General features: G+C 51.7%; 1 protein-coding gene across 2 annotated transcripts in view; it reads right to left on the bottom strand.

Annotated features, from left to right (window-relative positions):
- Positions 1-18,736, bottom strand: part of GFRA2 (GDNF family receptor alpha 2) — a 113,978-nt gene that overhangs the window by 81,490 nt on the left and 13,752 nt on the right. For both annotated transcript variants that reach the window (XM_075556559.1, XM_075556558.1), the window contains exon 3: positions 18,168-18,251. In XM_075556559.1, the coding sequence (XP_075412674.1) occupies positions 18,168-18,251 (84 nt within the window). The remainder of the gene's footprint in view (positions 1-18,167; positions 18,252-18,736) is intronic.

Below are 18,736 nucleotides of genomic sequence, written 5' to 3'. Positions count from 1 at the left end.
ATGTGCTGAAAAACTGGGGTTCGGCTTATACACGGGTCAGTGGTACCCCAGTGAGGTGTAACATCCCGCGGGTGATTGCCGTCATTCAAAACTCCGCTGACACTGCAGGGCTTTGAATGTTTGTTTACTCACATCTAACCAATCAGAGCCGTCCTATGACGTGGACAGCTCCAATTCGCAGAAGCACCCGTAGTGATTCACTTACGCCGTCAGCTGAACTGGTAGGATGTGTCTGTGGCTGCGCTCCATCTCTCCCCTCTGGTCTCTGTGTTAATTCATATCCTGCATTTCCCACCCTAGGGTTATACTCAAGTCAATCAGATTTTCTGGTTTCCCAGGTAATAATTAGGTACCTCAGCTTATACTCAGATCGGCTTGTATTCAAGTATATACGGTAATTATCCATACACCCTATCTCCCATCCTACCAGGAGTGTGTATGTCACTATACGGTATATGATTCACAGCAGGAAATATTGGTACATTTGTCAGTCACTCAAAAAGTCTGTTACATTCTTCTGCACCAGCCCCATTCAAGACCCACTGAATCAGGGTGTCTGTGTAGGCCCCAGGCATCTGGACTTAGTGAACTACCTGGGCGGCACCTGTGCCACCTTATAAAGTATGAGACTCAATGATTTGAAGAAGAGGCTGAGCAGCCCATGGCCCCCTCTCCCCACATACCCAGCACCAAACCAAAACCAAGTTCACCGCCATCAAGTCAATCCTGACTCAGAGCAACCCCGTTGCTTGCTGAGACTGTAACTTTCTAAGAAGTAGAAAGCCCAGGCTGTCTCCCATGGAGGTGCTGGTGATTTCGAATTGCCGACCATGCGGCTCGCAGTCCAAAGCATAACCACTACACACACACGGCTCACCATACCAAATCCACCCCTGGCAGAAGGCCGTCTGTAGCCCTGGCTCTTACCAGAGTACACCCCTGGGGGGTGAGCACCCCACAACAAAGAGACTCCTCAAGGGAGGCTTTCCAACCACAAACAGGCATGTCCCTTGAGGAGCAGAAGTAATAGGCTCACCAATCTGAAGTAGCAGCCAGGGTGTTTTCAGCCCCCCTCCTTGTCTTCCAGCTACTTGTAGGCACCTGATCAATAGGTTTCCAAATTTATCTGACCTACCACCCCCTCTTATTAAAAAAACACTCAGAGCCTCTCCCCACCCTCGGCAATTAAAAACCTTTGTAATGTAGTTCATAATCCAGGATCAAGTGTAACTTTTGGCTCTGTATCTTCCTAGATTGGTGCAGTGCATTCCCAGGGGCCGGATCATTCACATGGGAAAACCCTCCTCTGGCCTGGGCCCCTGTACCAAGTCCTGGAGATCTGCTAAGCAGGCAGGAGTTAGAAACCTGGGCCTTCACTCTGTCTCTGCCTCTAGCCAGAGGCCCATCCAAATCTCTCTCCTCTCTGAATCTCATTTTAACCATAGCCTCTCCTTGGGGGGGGGGAATGAGGTTTGAACTAAGTGGTCTTCTAGTTTTGTGACTCTCCTGCCTGTCGACCCATTATGGTCAGCAGCCCAGCACATAGTCCACGCTGATGCCAGGGTTCCTTGATCATGCTTAGAAGACAATCACACTGCCATTGAGTGGACACCGACTCATAGCAACCCTACAGGACAGGGTAGAACCATCCCTATGGGGTTCTGAGGCTGTAACTCTTTACAGGAACAGAGAGCCCATCTTTCTCCCAAGAAGCAGCTGGTGCTCTCGAATTGCTGACCTTGCAGGTGGCAGCCCAATGCATAGCATTACTCCCCCAGGGCTCCTTTAGAAGACAAATGATGGAATCCAGAAGTGGACAAAGGAGAAAACAGTTGGCAGGTGAAGCACCAGCAAGGGAAAGCTGGTGGTGAGGCCTTGGGCCAAGGTGGTGAGTGCAGATCAGGTGTGAAGTGAGCATGTTCTACAGGCTATTTAGAGATAAAGCCAGCTGGATACAGAATGGCGGGAAAGAGAGAACCCAAGGAAAAGTCACAATTTTTTGTCCTAAGCAACCAGGTGGGTGGTGGCATCAGGTCCCAAAAAGGAAGGACATCCCGGGAAGGAGGAGAAGCAGAACTCAATCGATGTTCAGGTTTCCGTTTAAGCTTGAGATGCCCATTCACTGTCCAAGTGGAAAGGTTGAGACTGGAGTTCGGGGGCAGAGTTGGGCTAGAGACACAACACTGTGCATCATGAGTGTAAAAGGCTACAGAATGAAGCCTCTTAAGGAAACGAAGGCACCTGGGCTTCAGGTGAAAATGAAGGTGAGGCCCGAGGACAGGCTGAGCTCTGTGACTTAATAGAACCCACAAAGGAGACCGGGGAGTAGTGGACCATAAGTAGGTAGAGAGCCGAGAGGGGCGTTTCCAACATGAGACTGGTCAGCTGAGCCCAAACTGTCCCAGAGAGGCCAGAGGGGGGGCAGGGTGGCAATTCGCCACAGGGATGGAAGAAGCACACTCTAGATGACTGGATGGGGCCGTCAGAAGACACTACAGGAGACTGCTCACCCCAACATCACCTCCATGGCTCTCACCCTCATGGGTCATCCCCCAGCCCCGCCACGTCCCTTGGGGATTCATTTACTTTTTCGACACATACTTATGCAACATACTCGATGTGTAAAGCAAATGCCGGAGAAATGAACAAAACTGCCATGGCCCCTGCCCTCCTGGAGCCTGCATTCCAGTACACTTGAGAGACCACAGTGACGCAAGCTAGAGAAAACCTTGCTCCTGTCTCTTAAACTCATGAACCTGACAAGCCTCCCTGCCCACGGCTTGGCTGTTAGGGTCTCTGGCCCAGCAGGGACTCAGGAGCTGGGTCAGCAGGCTGGGTTTCCAACTAGCAGAGCAAGTTTGCATCAATTACGGAACCTCTGTGAGCCTTGTCTTCTTCCTTGCAGAATGAACCTGCAGGTCTCCTCCCTCGGCCTCCACGCAGGACTAAGCTGGAGATTCAGTGGTGTCACGTCAATGAAAATGTCTCACCCGGTACCGCCTGGCTGGCAGGATCCATCCGCACTCACTCCGTCTCTCCTTCCGTCCCCCTCCACGTAGTCCTGCGAGTTGAAGTGGCGTCTCCTGTTCCAGCCTCTGCATCTGTTTGTTAGGTGCCATCGACTGAGAGCAACCTCATGTACACGAGAACGGAGCAATCCCCAACCCTACGCCATCCTGACAATGCTGTTGTGTTTGCACCCATTATGGAGGCCACGCTGTCAATCCGTCTGTCTACAACACTCGGCTCCTCCGAGTCAAAGACTATCTTGTTTCTTGGTTCCTGAGCAACAGGAGACACGCTGCTCCGTGCGGGAAGCCTAAGAGAGCAGGCTCACGGGACTGGCCTCAGACAAGCCTTCTCACGGGGAGTGGTGGCCAGAAGTCCAATTCCATAGAGCGTGAAGCCATACCTCAGCTTCCTGAGAGAAAGCTGGGCCAAACCCTGCATCCCTAACCGCCTTGCCTCCCACCCACCCCAAAAAACCCCACTGCCGGTGAGCTAATTCCAACTCATAGCAACCCTGGCTAGAGTTTCCAAGGCTTTGTGAAGCTTTATCGGAGCAGACAGGCTCATCTCTGCCCCATGCAGAAAAGCTTCTGGCTTTGAGCCTCGGACCTTGCTTTTAGCAGTCCCCTCAACACCAGAGCTCCTTTGACCTCCCAAACCAAAAAGCAAACAAACGTACTGCCAGAGAACCCATTCTAACTCAGTGACCCTGTAAAACCAGGTCAAACTGCCCCTGTAGGAAGGAAATCTTTATGGAGTAGAGAGCCTCATCTGTTTCCTGTGGAGAAGGTAGTGGTTTTGAACTGCTGACCTTGTGGTTAGCCATCAAATACCAGTCTTCTAAAACCCCAAGGATATAGCAGGACCAAAACCCTCCTCCCCTACTGTTCTGTGTATCCAGGGCACTGGCCCCATTTCACACAGCAACGGCACTCCTCTGGCCTTCCCCTGGCGTCCATTGTCAACAAGTGTCCCTTGTCCTTCAATTTTCCCTCTGAACTCTGTCCTTGTCTGCAACCCTAGCTGGAACTGTCGGCCCTAGCAGGACACTGTGGCCACCTCACGCTCGCCAGGGAGGCAGTGAATCTGGAGGCAGGCCAACCACGGACAAGCTTTTCCAGTGAACAGCACATCCACAGAAGACCCAGGCAAAAACACTATTTTGGGAATCCCGAAGATCAGTCTGTGTTTTGTCAACTTTTTAACCACTTTTAGGATCATTTCTCCAACTCTTCTAAGGGTATGTTAGTCTTAACATTGCAGTTCTGGCCATTAAATTCTAACCTTCATTATTTCACATGTGAAGGGGAGATTTTTTTTCAGTCACTTTTGACTGTTCTCACATCCTTTTACAAGATAGATAGATAGATAGATAGATTATTTTTATCATTCCACCATGGCACTTCAGATTTCATTTTGTCTTGCCATCTGATAACCAGAATCGAGGCATTAATATTGATGCCATTCAGAAGACCCAAAACAAACAACCATTTTGATGTGAACGAGGGGGGTAGGAATGGAGACCCAAAGCCCATCTGTAGACAATGGGACATCCCCTCACAGAAGGGTCACAAAGAAGGGATGAGCCACCCAGGGTGCAGTACAGCACCGATGAAACACACAGCATTCCTCTAGTTTCTAATGCCTCTTCCCTCCCCAATATCATGACCCCAGTTCTATCTTACAAATCTGGCTAGACCAGAGCATGTACACTGGAATGGATAAGAGCCCTTGACACAGAATCCAGGACAGATAAACTCCTCAGGACCAATAATGAGAGTAGCAATACCATGAGGGCAAGGGGAAGAAAGGAGGGCAAAGGGGGAGAAAGGGGAAACCAATTGCAATGATTGATGCACAACCCCGCCCCCTCCAGGGGACGAACAACAGAAACGTGTGTGAAGGGAGACAGCGGATGGTGTAAAATATGAAAATAAAAATAATTTATAAACTACCAAGGGTTCACAGGGGTGGGAGGATGGGGGAGCGAGGGAGGAAATGAAGAACTGATACCAACCAAGGCTCAGTGGAAAGAAGAAAGTAGAAAGAATATGTTTTAGAAATGAGATGGCAACATATGTACAAGTGTGCTTGATACAATTGACGTATGGATTGTTACCACAGCTGTAAGAGCCCCTAATAAAATGATTTATTAATATTAATTTAGATAGGTGATAGATAGATGCCATTGACTGAAAGCCTCCAGATAGACAGATGACAGACAGACAGACAAATAGATAGATAAATAGATAGATGGAGATGCCATTGACTGAAAGCCTCCCTAGCACTTTTTATGGTGGGAAATGGGCAGAGGAGGTGAGGTGTCATCATAAACTAACATCTGTTCGCTGATTATGAAAACAATACTTTCCCCCTAACAATAAATACCCATCAGCTCATAGCCTCCAAAACCCAAGCACATCTTACAATACAGCTAATGAGGAACATTTGCTACATTTTTCAAAACCCATCATGAGTTATGAAAGTCATCTATTGGACTTTCTAAAAGCTTGGGTAATAATTAAAAGAAGCAAGTTTTGCTAAGTCAGCAAGTTTGGAGAGATGCGGTGATGTGACCACTTGACAGACTTGGGAAGAGATAGCCATTTGGACGAAATGGACCTGGCTTTCATCTCCCTCGTAGGATGACCAACCTCCAAGCCAACCTCCGAGCCGAGGGCCGGGCCAGGGGCGGGGGATGGGGGCGGGGTCAGGGGTGGGGGACAGGGGCGGGGGACAGGGGCAGGGGAACTTGCCAATCTTTCTCCTAGTGGCACCTCTCTCATCCCTCAAAAAGCCTGACTCCTGGGAAGCTCAGGCCACCAGATCCGCCCCCTGTTGCTCCTTGGGGCTGCCATCTGCTGACCCAACTCCTCTCCCCACACTATAATCATCTTACACCTGGATTGCTCTCCCCCTTTCTGTCCCTGCCCCGGCATCAGTACTAGTGGCTTCCGGGTCAATGAGGATCACCAATACAACACTTTCGCTTCATCGACCTTCTTACCTCCAATGATCTTTTATTCCGATCCCTCATCGCCATCCCCTGGTCCTCGCCCTCACTGATGACCGTATCCGCCCTGGAATACTGGGATCAAGCCTCCCACACTTTGGCCAACCTCACTTCATTTTCCAACTCCTTCTCAGATACTCCACCCAGCAAAATCCTCCACCCTCACCAGACCTCAAATCTAGTGACCCCACCACTCGCTCCTGCTCCGTGATCCTCCTCGCTCAGCTTAGACTTCAGGCCTCCATTGCCCTCCTCACATGCAAATCGCCCTGCACTTCTCAGCCCCTCCTTCTCTGCTGTTCTCACTACCCAACAGCCCTGGGCCTGCAGCTGAGCAGTAGAATGTCACTAGAGAGAAGCTCACAACCGGACTGACGGACCTCGTTTCAAATTCCAGACCTCAAGCCGCAAATGTCCTTTGGAAACAGCCATTCCCCAGTTTCGTCTGCCTCTGTCTCCAAGCTGACTTCGTTGCCTCAAACCTTAGGGGTAGATAGGTTTGGACAAACCTTCATTATCTTTCAACCAAGACAATGACCAAACAACCTCACCTGTACACACTGCTTGTCCCTCTGTTACTAGGGAGCAAGAGCCCGCCCCCCCCCCCCAAAGGCCATGCTGCCACTTGTGCCCAGGATTCATTTCTCCCCCTGCTCAATGGCATCACTCTTTTCTCTCTTCCAAAGTTTCACTTTCTCCTTTGCTAGTGAGTCAGTCTCAGCAGTATACAAGCCTGCCCTTTCACAGCCAACCTCAAAACAGAGAATAAAACTTCCCACATGTCCCTCCAGCCGCCATCCTATTTCACTGTTCCCTTTATTCAGAAACAAAGCCAAATGCATGGCTATCAAGTCAACACTGAATCATGGCGACCCTTTAGGGCAGGGTAGAACTGTCCCTATGGGTTTAGGAGAGTGTAACTGTTTATGGAAGAAGGAGGCCTCATTATTCTCCTATAGAGCAGCTGATGGTTTTGAACTGCTGACCTTGCAGTTCGCAGCCTAAGGTATAACCACTAGGCCACCAGGGCTCCTTGTTCCCTTCATAGTGGGAACTAAAATGAAACTATCTACTGTTGCTCTGCTCACCCTCTAACCTCACATTCTCTCTGGTCCTTTCCAACCCATGCTTCCAACCCCGTAACTTCACAAAGATCCTCCACTAGGTATTCAGTCAAGATCCTTAATTTAAAAAAATTTTTTTAAAGATCCTTAATGATGCCTACATAATTTCAAAGGCAATGGTCACTTCTCTAAATGTATCTTATTTGGCCCTCTAAGCTGCATTTGCCATAGCTAACCACTTCCTTTTCTCGAAAGCATCGGCTCTGGGCCTGCCTGGCCTTCCACAGCTGGTTTCCCCACCTCTCTGGTCCTACTTCAGTCCCCTCTGCTAGTTTTCCGCCACTGCTTGGGGAGCCACAGCCTCCTCCTCCTCTCTGTAGATGCATTCTCCCTAGGAAAATCTGGTCAGTTCCATGGCTCGATGCTATCTCTATAAATACCATCTATATGCTGATGACTACCGATCTATATATCCTTGACCTTGCCTCGGAACTCCAGGTTTGCCTCTAATTGCCTACGTGGCACTTCCAGGTGGAGGTCTAATTGGAATCTCAAACCTAACTTGGCCAAAACTGAACTCTTGATTTCTCCCCTTTGCTTCTCCCCTCATTTTCTCCATTCTAATAAATGCCACCGCTGCTGTTCATGCCCCAGATATCAGAGTTGTCCTTAATTCTATCTTCCAACTCCAACTCCAAATGTTCTCTCTATTCGACCTCCAAAATCTATCCCAGCTCCATCCATTTCCTTCATCTCTCCTCCTGTCATTGTTTCCCTGGACCACTGCAACAGCCTCCCACCTGGTCTCCCTGCTTGTGCCCTCCCCTCAACGGCATCCACCCTTCTCACAGTCAACGATATTCTTTTTGAAAGCATAAGTCTTACTATGCTACTCAACTGTAATCTAGAGTTAGAGTTAGGGTTAGGGTTAAGGGGGAAAAAAATCATCCAGAGCTTTCTCATCACTCTCAAAATAAAACCCAAACTCTTCAGCTAGGACTCCAGCAGCTTAATGATCTGGCCAAGCTATCTCTGTGTTCACTTCCCATCGGGCCCCTCCACCTCAGTCCAGGGCTCCAGCCGCAAGGCCTCCCTTCGTGTATTCCCCCATCACGCGTGTCCCCACCTAGGGCTTTTCCTTGTTGTTTCCTGGTCCACACGCCTGATCCTCAGGTGGCTGGGGCCTTCTTATGACTTGCACTTTGGCTGTGAGTGATCCCCCCCAGGAGCAGGCTCATTAGAGAGTGGTCACACGCTGCCTTTGGGTCGCCATCTTGTTTCAGTTTCTCTGCTTAGCACTGTCATTGCCAGCTTACCTGTCTATTAATTTATTGGCTTGTCTTCTGGTTTTCATTCTGGCTAATACAACTTGTGTCTTAATCACTTGCATGGCTTCAGCATCTACAACAGGGTCATGTACACAGGGGTGCCCATGGAATCCTTGGGGACCTGTTTGCACACTCGCTTGAGCACTCCTTCTGCAGGGAGGGCGCCTAAATGTCTCAAGGTCAAAGAAACAGCCTCCAGACCGTAGGAAGCTCCAAGAGCCACACATACAAAGGTCAATTCCACTGAAAAATAACAGAAAAATTAGTTTTGACAGCAAAACTGGCCCCCCTGCCTTCTAGGGGTCCCTGTGTACCCTGTTTCCCTGAATCTCTGTGCACTATCCCCAGAGCTTCCCTAGGAGAAGAGGTGTGTGAGTAGTGGAAGTGAGGACTAAGAGCTGAGACTCCGTTCTGAGTCAGGGAGGAGCCACATCTCCCATCTCTACTTCCCTACTCAGCCTTTCTCCCTCCCTCCTTTCCTTCCTTCCCTGTCACCTCTAGACAGGATGTCATTGCCAAGGCTCACAGCCACCACCCTTCCCCTCCACACAGCGGGTGCTCCCACCACACACCACCTGTGTCATGCTTGCACACACTCCCCACCTACACACACACACACACACACACTCACTCACTCACTAATCCCTCTCTTAGTCCTTTGCCTACCTCTCCAGTCCCATGGCGATAAAGAAATTAGTTGAGAAACAGAGTTGGCACAACTTTTCCAGTCTATCCACTCAAACCCTGTTTTATATCAGGGTAGACTAGAGTGCAGATCATCAATAGTTAAGCCTAGAACATGCCAAGGAGGGAACGAGCCCTGTGAGAGTATTATAATGCCAAACAACCCAACCAAACCCAATGCCGACGAGTCGAGTCTGACTGGTAGTGATCTATAAAGGGTTCCCGTAAATCTTAACAGGAGCACCCATTCCCATCTTTCTCATCGGAGAAGCTGAAGGGTTTGAGCTGCTGACCTTGTAGCTAGCAGCCCACTGCCTGACCCACAGCACCACCAAGGCTCCGTGCAAGAGCACCACTGTTGTTGTTAGGGGCTTTCGACTCGGTCTGGCTCCTAGCAGCTCTGCGTACAACAGAGCACACTTCCCGGTCTGCACAATGCCCGTGATGGGCATGTTGGAGCCCATGGCCGCGGCTCCTGTGTCTGTCCGTCCCATCATCTCCTCAAAGGTCTTCCTGTTTGTTTGTGTGTTGCTAATGCTCTACTTTACCAAACATGACTGATCTCTCCTGATAAATCTGTCCAACGTAAACCCACTGCCTTCGAGTCAATGCCGGCTCAGGGCGACCCCCAGTGGGTTTCTGAGAAGATAAGGGTTTACGGGAGTAGAAAGCCCAGTCTTTCTCTCATGGGGCTGCCTGCTTGTGGTTTCCAACTGCCGACCCTGTTGATCACAGCGCAGGGCATAAACACTACACCACCAGGGATCCTATGTCCAAAGTAATCTTTACTTCTAAGGACCTGTACTCCGGGCGGTACTTCTTTCAAGGCAGACTTGATTGTTCTCCTGGTACTTTCTACATTCGTCCATGGTTGTTTGCTGTTTGGTGCCACCGAGTTGGTTCCAACCCACAGCAGCCCTGTGCACAACAGAAGGAAGCAGCACCTGGTCCTGCGCCAGCCCCACCGTTGTTGCAGCCACCGTGTCAATCCATCTCCTTGTACTTTCAATATTCTTCACAAACACCAACATTCAAATCATCGATTCTTGTCCTCTCTGCCTTCTTGATTGCCCAGAACATCATAAGCGCTAACAACGAGCAGGGAGAATCTAAGAACACCCGACGTCCCAGCTGCTAGCAAAGCCTATCATGGAGACAGCAGGAGCAGGAAGTAGCTGACTCCCTAGAACAGTGGTTCTCAACCTTCCTCATGCCATGACCCTTTCATACAGTTCCTCATGTGGTGGTGACCCCCCAACCATAAAATTACTTATGTTGCTACTTTATCACTGTCATTTTGCTACTGTGATAAATCGGGCGACCCCTGTAAAAGGGTCATTCAACCCCCAAAGGGGTCGTGACCCACAGGTTGAGAACTGCTGCGCTAGATGTTGTTATTTCTAAGATACCAGAAAGCGCGCGCGCGCGCGCGCACACACACACACACACACATCCCAACCATGGTATCTGAACTGAACTGTCGCCATTACAAGTTACTGACTGGGGTTACATTTTCTTCTCTTACTTTTTTTTCCCCCATCACGAATCTTCCTTGGACACAAGGATACCCAAACACTAAGACCCTGCTCTTGCATCTTAGGGTGAACAAGCCCTCCCCCTCACAAGCCAGAGCCTGGGAACACTGGTGTCAGTTACCCTGCCGACGCTTTGGCACCTTGATGAGGAGTCTGCTTCCTCCCAGCTGGGCCCCACAGCAGATCAGCATATGGTGCCCTGAGCCTATTCACCCCGACACCCCACATCCTCTTCCCCACCCCATACACATCCCCTCCACTTGACCATCAGACCGATTCCCCCTGGCAGGGGAGGCATCAAAGGTGGCAGAGCTAAAGCCCAATTTTCATTGACACTCAGAGTCTCTGACAGCTGTTAGAAGCAGAATGTGATTTTGAAATTTAAATAACACGCTTCTGCATTCGGCTCAGGGAGACAACCTGAGGATAAGCAGTTTATCGCCTGAGCCACCATGAAGGGGGGCGCGGAGCGAAGCTGCCTGTGCCTTCCATCCTCCGCCAGCCCCCGCCCACCCTCCCTCCGAAAGAGTTCTCTCAGAGGCACCCACCCGAACCCCAGAAGCATTAAACCCTCATCTTCTACCCGTCTGTTCAACAACCCAGACACGGGGCAAGGGGGGCACTCCTTTGACAGAGTATGGGGTATACAGGGTGGGACCCCAAGCCCTGCCCCCAGCCCTCAGAGGAGACACTCATGTGACTTTCTTGGAGGGACTGGGTGATTCTGGAGCCCAGGAGTAAGCCCCTCTCCCACCCAGTGCACCACAGGCCCTCCCGAGGGTCCCAGGCCCTTCTAGCCAGGCAGGTAACCTGGGGTTCCAGGAGTGGAGTGTCTACAAGCCCGGTCCAGAGAGGCCACCCTCCCATCCACCACGGGGCCTGTGTGCACTAGCCTCGGACAGCCCTCCGGCTCCAGGCTCCCGGCAGAGCTCCCTGTGTGTGGCTGCTTCATCAGTCAGGCCTCTGGGCCAAGCCCCAGGCGGGAATGTCTGCTCCAGATCCCGCTCTCCTCTTCCAAGACTCCCCGGTGAAGGGCCAGGGTCAAGAGTCTCCCCAGTACTCTTCCAACAGGGCTCAGGGATGCTCTTGTGCATGGCATTAACAAGACTCCACCTCACGGCTTCCAAGTCTGCCTCCCGACAAGATGGTGGGAAAAGCTCAGATCCGGTGTCTGAGCACTCAGTGTTTCCCGAACAGAAGACTATTCCCGTGAGGTTTGGCTCCAAACCCCTCAATCCCTCTCCAACCCAACACCCCCGCTTCCACCAAGTGCTTACTAAAGTCCCCATTCTACAGCTACCCCTTCTCCCAACCAGCCCAATCAATACACCTGCTCAGCCCCAAGGTCCCACCACCACCTTAGAAGGTGCCACACTCACCTCCCTGACACCATCGCTGAAGATAAATGGGTGCATAATAAAATGTGGTGAAGAAAGCTGATGGTGAAGAAAGCTAAATCAAAAGGTATAACGTCTGGGGTCTTAAAGGCTTGAAGATAAACAAGTGGCCATCTAGCTCAGAAGCAACAACGCCCACATGGAAGAAGCACACCAGCCTGTGCGATCACGAGGTGTCGAAGGGATCAGGTATCAGGCATCATCAGAACAAAAAAATCATATCATAGTGAATGAGTGGGGGAATGTGGAGTGGAGACCCAAAGCCCATTTGCAGGCCACTGGACATCCCCTTACAGAAGGGTCTCGGGGAGGAGATGAGTCAGTCAGGGTACGAAGTAGCACTGATGAAACATACAACTTTCCTCTAGTTCCTAAAGGCTTCCTCCTCCCAACCCCCTCACTATCATGATCTCAATTCTACCTTAGAAAGCTGGCTACACCAGAGGATGTACACTGGTACAGAGAGGAACTGGAAACACAGGAAATCCAAGGCGGATGATCCCTTCAGGACCAGTGGTGTGAGTGGTGATACTGGGAGGGTGGAGGGAGGGTGGGTTGAAAAGGGGGAACCAATTACAAGAATCTACATATAACCTTCTTCCTGGGGGACGGACAACAGAAAAGTGGGAGAAGGGAGACATCTGACAGTGCAAAATATGACAAAATAATAATTTACAAATTATCAAGGGTTCATGAGGGAGGAGGGAAGGGGGAGAGGAGAAGGAGGGGAAAATGAGCTGATGCCAGGGGCTTGGGTGGAGAGCAATGTTTTGAGAATGATGAGGGCAATGAATGTACAAATGTGCTTAATACAATTGATGTATATATGGATTGTGATAAGAGTTGTATGAGCCCCTAATAAAACGATTTTAAAAAGGAAAAAATGGCATACATGTGTCACCTCACAGCTGTGGACCTCCCAGTTACCTGTCCACGTGCAGATCTGTACTCTACCCTGAACCATCGGTTCCGTCCAGTCCCGTTTCCCATCACCACACCACCTCATATGCCCTGTGCACCAGGCACTGCGGGCATGTCGCTGCCCACTGACAGAGGCACCGGCAGGACAGACTCCACAGCTGGTGCACAGATTGTCATACAGACGAGGGAAATGAAGCTCCAAGTGACCCCCCCCCCTGCCACACCCTCCCCCATGAGGTCTCCAAGCTGGGAATGACAATGCTAAGATTTGAAATTAGGTCTCGCAGGCCACAAAGTCCATGTTCCATGCATTATTCGTAAATCTCTCATGAATATGTATTAGGCACTCAAGAAGAAAACAGCGCAGAATGGTTGCATTATGCAGTGAGACAGCAATGTCCACAATCATGCACCAGCCAGCACAGGAGAAAGGGCCACGGCTACGGCACCAGGGGGAGGGGTGCAGTTGCTCTCCAGGGGCCATGCCACACGCCTTGTGGCAGGGTAGGCGTGAGCACAGGGCCTCCGCTCTTTGAACCCCACGGAAGGCGACATCAGGGGTCTCTCACATGAACATCCCTGGCCCTTTCCTGCTTCCACACAGGCAGGTGGCCCTCCCTAGAGGTTTGCTGGTCAACCAAAGTAAATGCTGTCTGTCGCTTTTACCTACAAGCACCTCCCAAATCCATGGAAACTCAGCCAGCCAGGCCTCTTCACCAGGCTCCACGCATTCCCACGCGGGCTTAGGGCAGTGCGCTCAGGCTGCCTCTCTCTGCCCAGCACTCCTGCTGAGTGTGGGGATCCCACTGCCATCCAGCTGAGCACCGGGCACCTCCCACTCCAGCTGCCACCGAGCCCACAAGCACCACCAGAGGAGCAGCCAGTCATCTCCAGAATACCATCTTGGAGGTTGGCGCTGCCACGGTCAGTCATTTGATCTTGGAGACACCACTTGATCATTTTTAAATTGTGGACATATTGTGAGTGTAGTCTGCCAGGCACGGGACTTAGCATTTAAACCACATTACCTCGTTTAGTCCTTGTAAACACACACACACACACACACACACACACACACACACACACACACAGCCCTAGACCAGTGATTCTCAATCTTCCTCATGCTACAAGCCTTTAAGAGAGTTCCTCTTGTTTTGGTGACCTCCCCTCCCCAATCATAAAATTATTTTCATTGCTACTTTATCACTGTCATTTTGCTACTGTTATGAATCAGGCAACCCCTGTGAAAGGGTCGTTCGAACCCCAAAGGGGTCACAACTCACAGGCTGAGAACCGCTGCCTAGGCGGCTGAGGTTTCTCGAAGCTTCATATTGTGCAAGGGGACACCGGAGCCTAGAGGTGAGTGGCTGGGTGATGGTCACACACTGGGCACAGGTGGGAGTAGAATGTAAAGCCGGGTCTACCTCTGTCAGCGTCAGTTTCCTTCCCTGACAGCTGGTGGGAGTAGCCCTCCAGGATTTCCAAGGACCCTGCGAGCTAAGGAAAAGCAAGTAGGTGTTTGCATACACACTCCCTGTGCGGAAGCCTCTGGCAAGGCCCCTGTGGGATGCCAGCGACCCCAGAGAGCCCCATCCACCCCACCTGGCACCAAGAATGCAAAAGCAGCACCTGCTGACAGCAGAGACCATCTGCCTGTGGCTTCTCCCTGTCACTTAGGTTTGGCTCCAGTTGCTATGAGGGAAAGCGCTGCCTGGTCCGCCCAGTCCCTTTCATCCTGGCTTTGATCCGCCGCCCACCCCTCCACCCCCCATACACATCGCCCTGCTGTGCAGCGGCACTTCCTCTTGGCTGCTCTCCACTCAGGTGCACACCCTGCTGTCTCCACTCCACCCTTCCCTCAGCCACTGCCTGAAAAGATCCCGTTTTTTGCCCCTAGAAGCCTTTCTCTCTTCTCTCTGCCCTCCCACATCCTCTCCTCCTCCCCAGATCTGACCCAATGGTCACAGGTTCACAGAGCCTGGGTGGAAGGGACTTTCAACTTTCGCTCCTCCAGCCCCTCTCAAAGGCATCCCGCTTCTACGGAACATCCATCCCCAGGGGAGAGGATGGCTGGCTACTTAAAGCCTAGTGCAGACCCTGCACAGAGCAGGCCTTCTGCATACATCCGTTCCCCGTGAAATCTCTTTATCAGTGTTCATGTAAGTATCCCACTTGCACTCTACAAATACAGGCACTACCGCTCAACAAGGTCACAGTGAGTCCCAAGATTCACACAGTCACGTGCCTCCAAGGGACTGAGCCAGATACAAATCCAGGACCATCTGGCTTAAGGCCTTCCAGGTTGCCTCCATGCCAGACCTTCTTAACCTGAGGACAAACCTCAGCTCTTCTCCATGAAATAGTTCTTCTCACCTGTAAGACTGGTGCAGAGCATTTGAATGCCTCCAACATCACTGTCCCTAAGGTGGGAGGTGGGGGTGGGGATGGGGGTGGGGGGGCAAACTACTCTCCTCCTGAGCTTGGATACAGGAATCTCAGGGCCAGTGTCAGAACCCAGGCCTTTGAGTGGGATGGCCAGAGAGAAGACCTGCCCTTCCTTGGGGGTCTCTGGATGTCAGAGGGTTTCAGAGGAATCCTGGCAGCTTCCTCTACCAACATAACCCTAGTGGGACATCCAAAAACCCTAACATAGAGTACAACCAAGAGTTCATAAAAAGAACACCCATTCTACAGAGGCCCCCACAGCAGGTCCCAGATTCTCAGACAGTTGACGGAAAGAGATGGTGGCAAAGGAGCCCCCAGGACACAACAACAACCCTCTCCTTCAAGTCCCTGGTGTGGCATAGGCCGAGAGGAGGGCCACCAAGAGTTCTTGACCCACACCTGTGGCTTCTCCACCAGGGCACAGAGAAAGAACATGCATATGCCCAAACAGGGTGCGTGGCAGTGGAGAGGGGCTGCCCATCCGCTTGCATACAATCCTGCAGAACAATGGCTTTAGGAGCATTGTACAGCTAGACCATCAGCACAGGGTCTTGGATCCTGAAGCCAAGACGTCCCTGTCAGTGTTCCACAGGTGATGTCTATGTGCCCGCATCTGATCGTTTAGCTCGCAGGCTGTGTCCTTAGCACCAAGCTAGTTAAGCAGCCTCTTCCCCCCAGCCTAGTATGCTGCACAGTACTGTCATTGTCTGATGACAAGGAGGTCGGGAGGCACTGGGCAAGGCAGCAAAGTGACTTGCCCGATGTCCCACAGCTGATTTGCCGCAGAGCCTGCATGACAACCCTGGTCTTGCAGATCTAGCCTCCTGTCTGCGCACCCCCTCCCTTGACCTGCTTGGTGGCGTGATGGTGGGGCCACCAGGTGGGGGCAGTTGGACCACACCTCGCCAAGCACCCCAATCTCCCCCTATAGGCCTAGCCACCAGCACCCCACTAGGACTGCTCTGGGTGGACCATGGTCATCAGGGGTTCCTCATCGGGAGCTGACATGCAGCCCAGAGCCTCCCTCTCCCAGTAGACAGTGTCCAAGAGCACAGGGAAGGAGGGCGGCGTGGGGCGCAGTTATCTCTGGGCTTCGGGTAACAGCGCTGTTCAGTGAGCTTCAGGCTGAGTAATTTCCTCATTTGTCTTGTCAACATCCTTGTCCCGCAGAGTGTCAAGTCCATTAAGTAAAGATTTTCTGCTAGCAAGACACTTAAATGTGACTCCAGGAAGCAGCAGGGGCCTGGCCTAAGGTGAGGACCTGTGATCTCGAACAGTCAGAAGACAGGGCAAACGTTATTTATTTACTAAAGGTAAGCCCAGTGGCACCTGCCCATGCATTAGTACCCAGCTGATAGCAACACTATAGTAGGGTAGCAAATGGGTGCATCCGGGTCCACCAGAGCATCCACATGCCAACCATCCACATGCCAACCATTCTGAAACTACATCTCAGATCCAGGACACTGAGTCAAAAGGACTGGAACACGGTGGGTTTCTCTTCAGGACCCATCAGAAAATCTGAGCATGGAGGATCAGATATCTGTACTGGATAGGACTTCAGTCTGTCCGCGGCTGTGTCGAGCCCCAGAAGGTGGACAAGACTTACAGACAGAGTCATGATGGGAAGGGCCCAGGGCAGACTCTTCACCATATCAATCACCCCGACAATCCCCTCACCTCCACCAAGACCCAAAGGCCTGTCCAGATGACTACCATCTGCCCATGGGTCCAAGATTTCTCCCACTGGGGCAGACACTCTGATCTCACCTCAATCCTGGAGGGCATACACCTCAGCATGGGCAACATCAGCCTCCAGAGAGCAGGAATTAGATCTCAGGTGGGCACAAAAAGAGTAAGGGGGTGGGGGGGGGCTGGACCCCATCTAAAAAAACATGTGAAACTGTTCACTACAAAGGAGTAAGTAAGCATATGTAAGTCTGCGCTTACCTTGCTAGTTGGATAACCCAACCCTGGAGAAGCCCCTCCCTGTACCCCAAGCAGGAAGTGGCTATCCTCAGCCCACAGATAGCTCCCAGCAGCCCAAAGGAACAAAGCCACAAAGGAAAATCCCCAAAGCGCACTTCTTCCTTTCCATGGAGTGTGGCAGGCAAACCCAGAGCTCCACCTTGATCCTCCTCGGGTCCCAGAGTAGGCCAGGTGTAGAGAGGGGCTCCCTCCCAGATCTCCCTCAGAGTAGATGGAGACTAGAACTCTCAGGAGAGGAAGAAGGCTGGGAGGGGAAACCCAGAGCCCAGTGAACTTGCAGACGAATGTCACCAACCCCAGCTAATGACTCTGCATGGCTTATAATACGCCGACTCATTTTTCCCTCACACCGATCCAACGAGCTAGGTGCCACTAGGCTCTCCTACCTCATAACTGAGGAGAGTGAGGAGCAGGGAAGTAAAGAACTGGACCAATGAATGTAGAAAGGCTCCCAAGCAGAAGAGCCAGGGGACCAGAGAGAAGCGCACAGCAGGGCAAGACGGGCGGCGCATCAGGTTTCAGACTCAAGAGCTTCCTACATGACCGGCATCACGCTGCCTCGTTTCCATAAATGCTGATGTCACACAGTACCGGGAGAGGTCCCTGTCCTGGTCTCACTGCACAGATCTGGCTCAGAAACCTGAAAGACTGGTGGTCAAAGTAAAGCCAGAGAAAGTCCGCAGGGCCCAAGCCCACGCCCAGAGCTCTGGCTGCTACGTGGACGAGAGGAGAGTCTCGGAGGCTCACAGCTGACAGGTGAGGTCACACCACACCACACCTACCTGAGAAGATTGAGGCAAGCCTGAAGATGTCTGAGAGGCGGGAGGTGACCGGCTCATACGGCGAGGCTTCGTAAAATTCCTCACCTGGAAGAGAGAACCAGGCATTAGACACTGGCCCGAAGCTGGTCAGAGAGGCAGTATGAACACCTGTCCACGGCACCCCGAGGCCACAAAGCAAAGTGACTGGAGGGAACTTCCACTTCTGGGCCCCATGCTGTGAAAGGTGGCGGTATATGGGGAAGCCTGTCCCCAAGTGGATCGTGCTGTACAAGTTAAGAGGGACTTGGCTAACATTCCATAACGGAAGGAAGGTTGTTTCTCTACAACTAGAGGAGAGGTCCCCCCTAACAGGCTACCACCAACCCACTTTGTATGATGGAATGCCCTGCGTGCCAGCCCCTTCTCCGACTTCCAGGTGCTCGGGAAAGAAGGCACAGGAGAGGAAGAACAATGAGGCCCCACGGGTGGCCAGGGGCAACGCCAGGATGGGGGCCTGAAGAGCCTGCCAAGGTGACCTGGCACGCATCCCTCACTCTGGAGGGCAGAGATCGCGGGAGCTGGCAGAGGTA

The sequence above is a fragment of the Tenrec ecaudatus genome, chromosome 8 (genome assembly GCF_050624435.1).
Source record: "Tenrec ecaudatus isolate mTenEca1 chromosome 8, mTenEca1.hap1, whole genome shotgun sequence".
In the NCBI taxonomy this organism is placed as follows: Eukaryota; Metazoa; Chordata; class Mammalia; order Afrosoricida; family Tenrecidae; genus Tenrec; species Tenrec ecaudatus.
The sequence above is the reverse complement of the archived record's forward strand: the minus strand, read 5'-3'. Positions and strand labels throughout refer to the sequence as shown.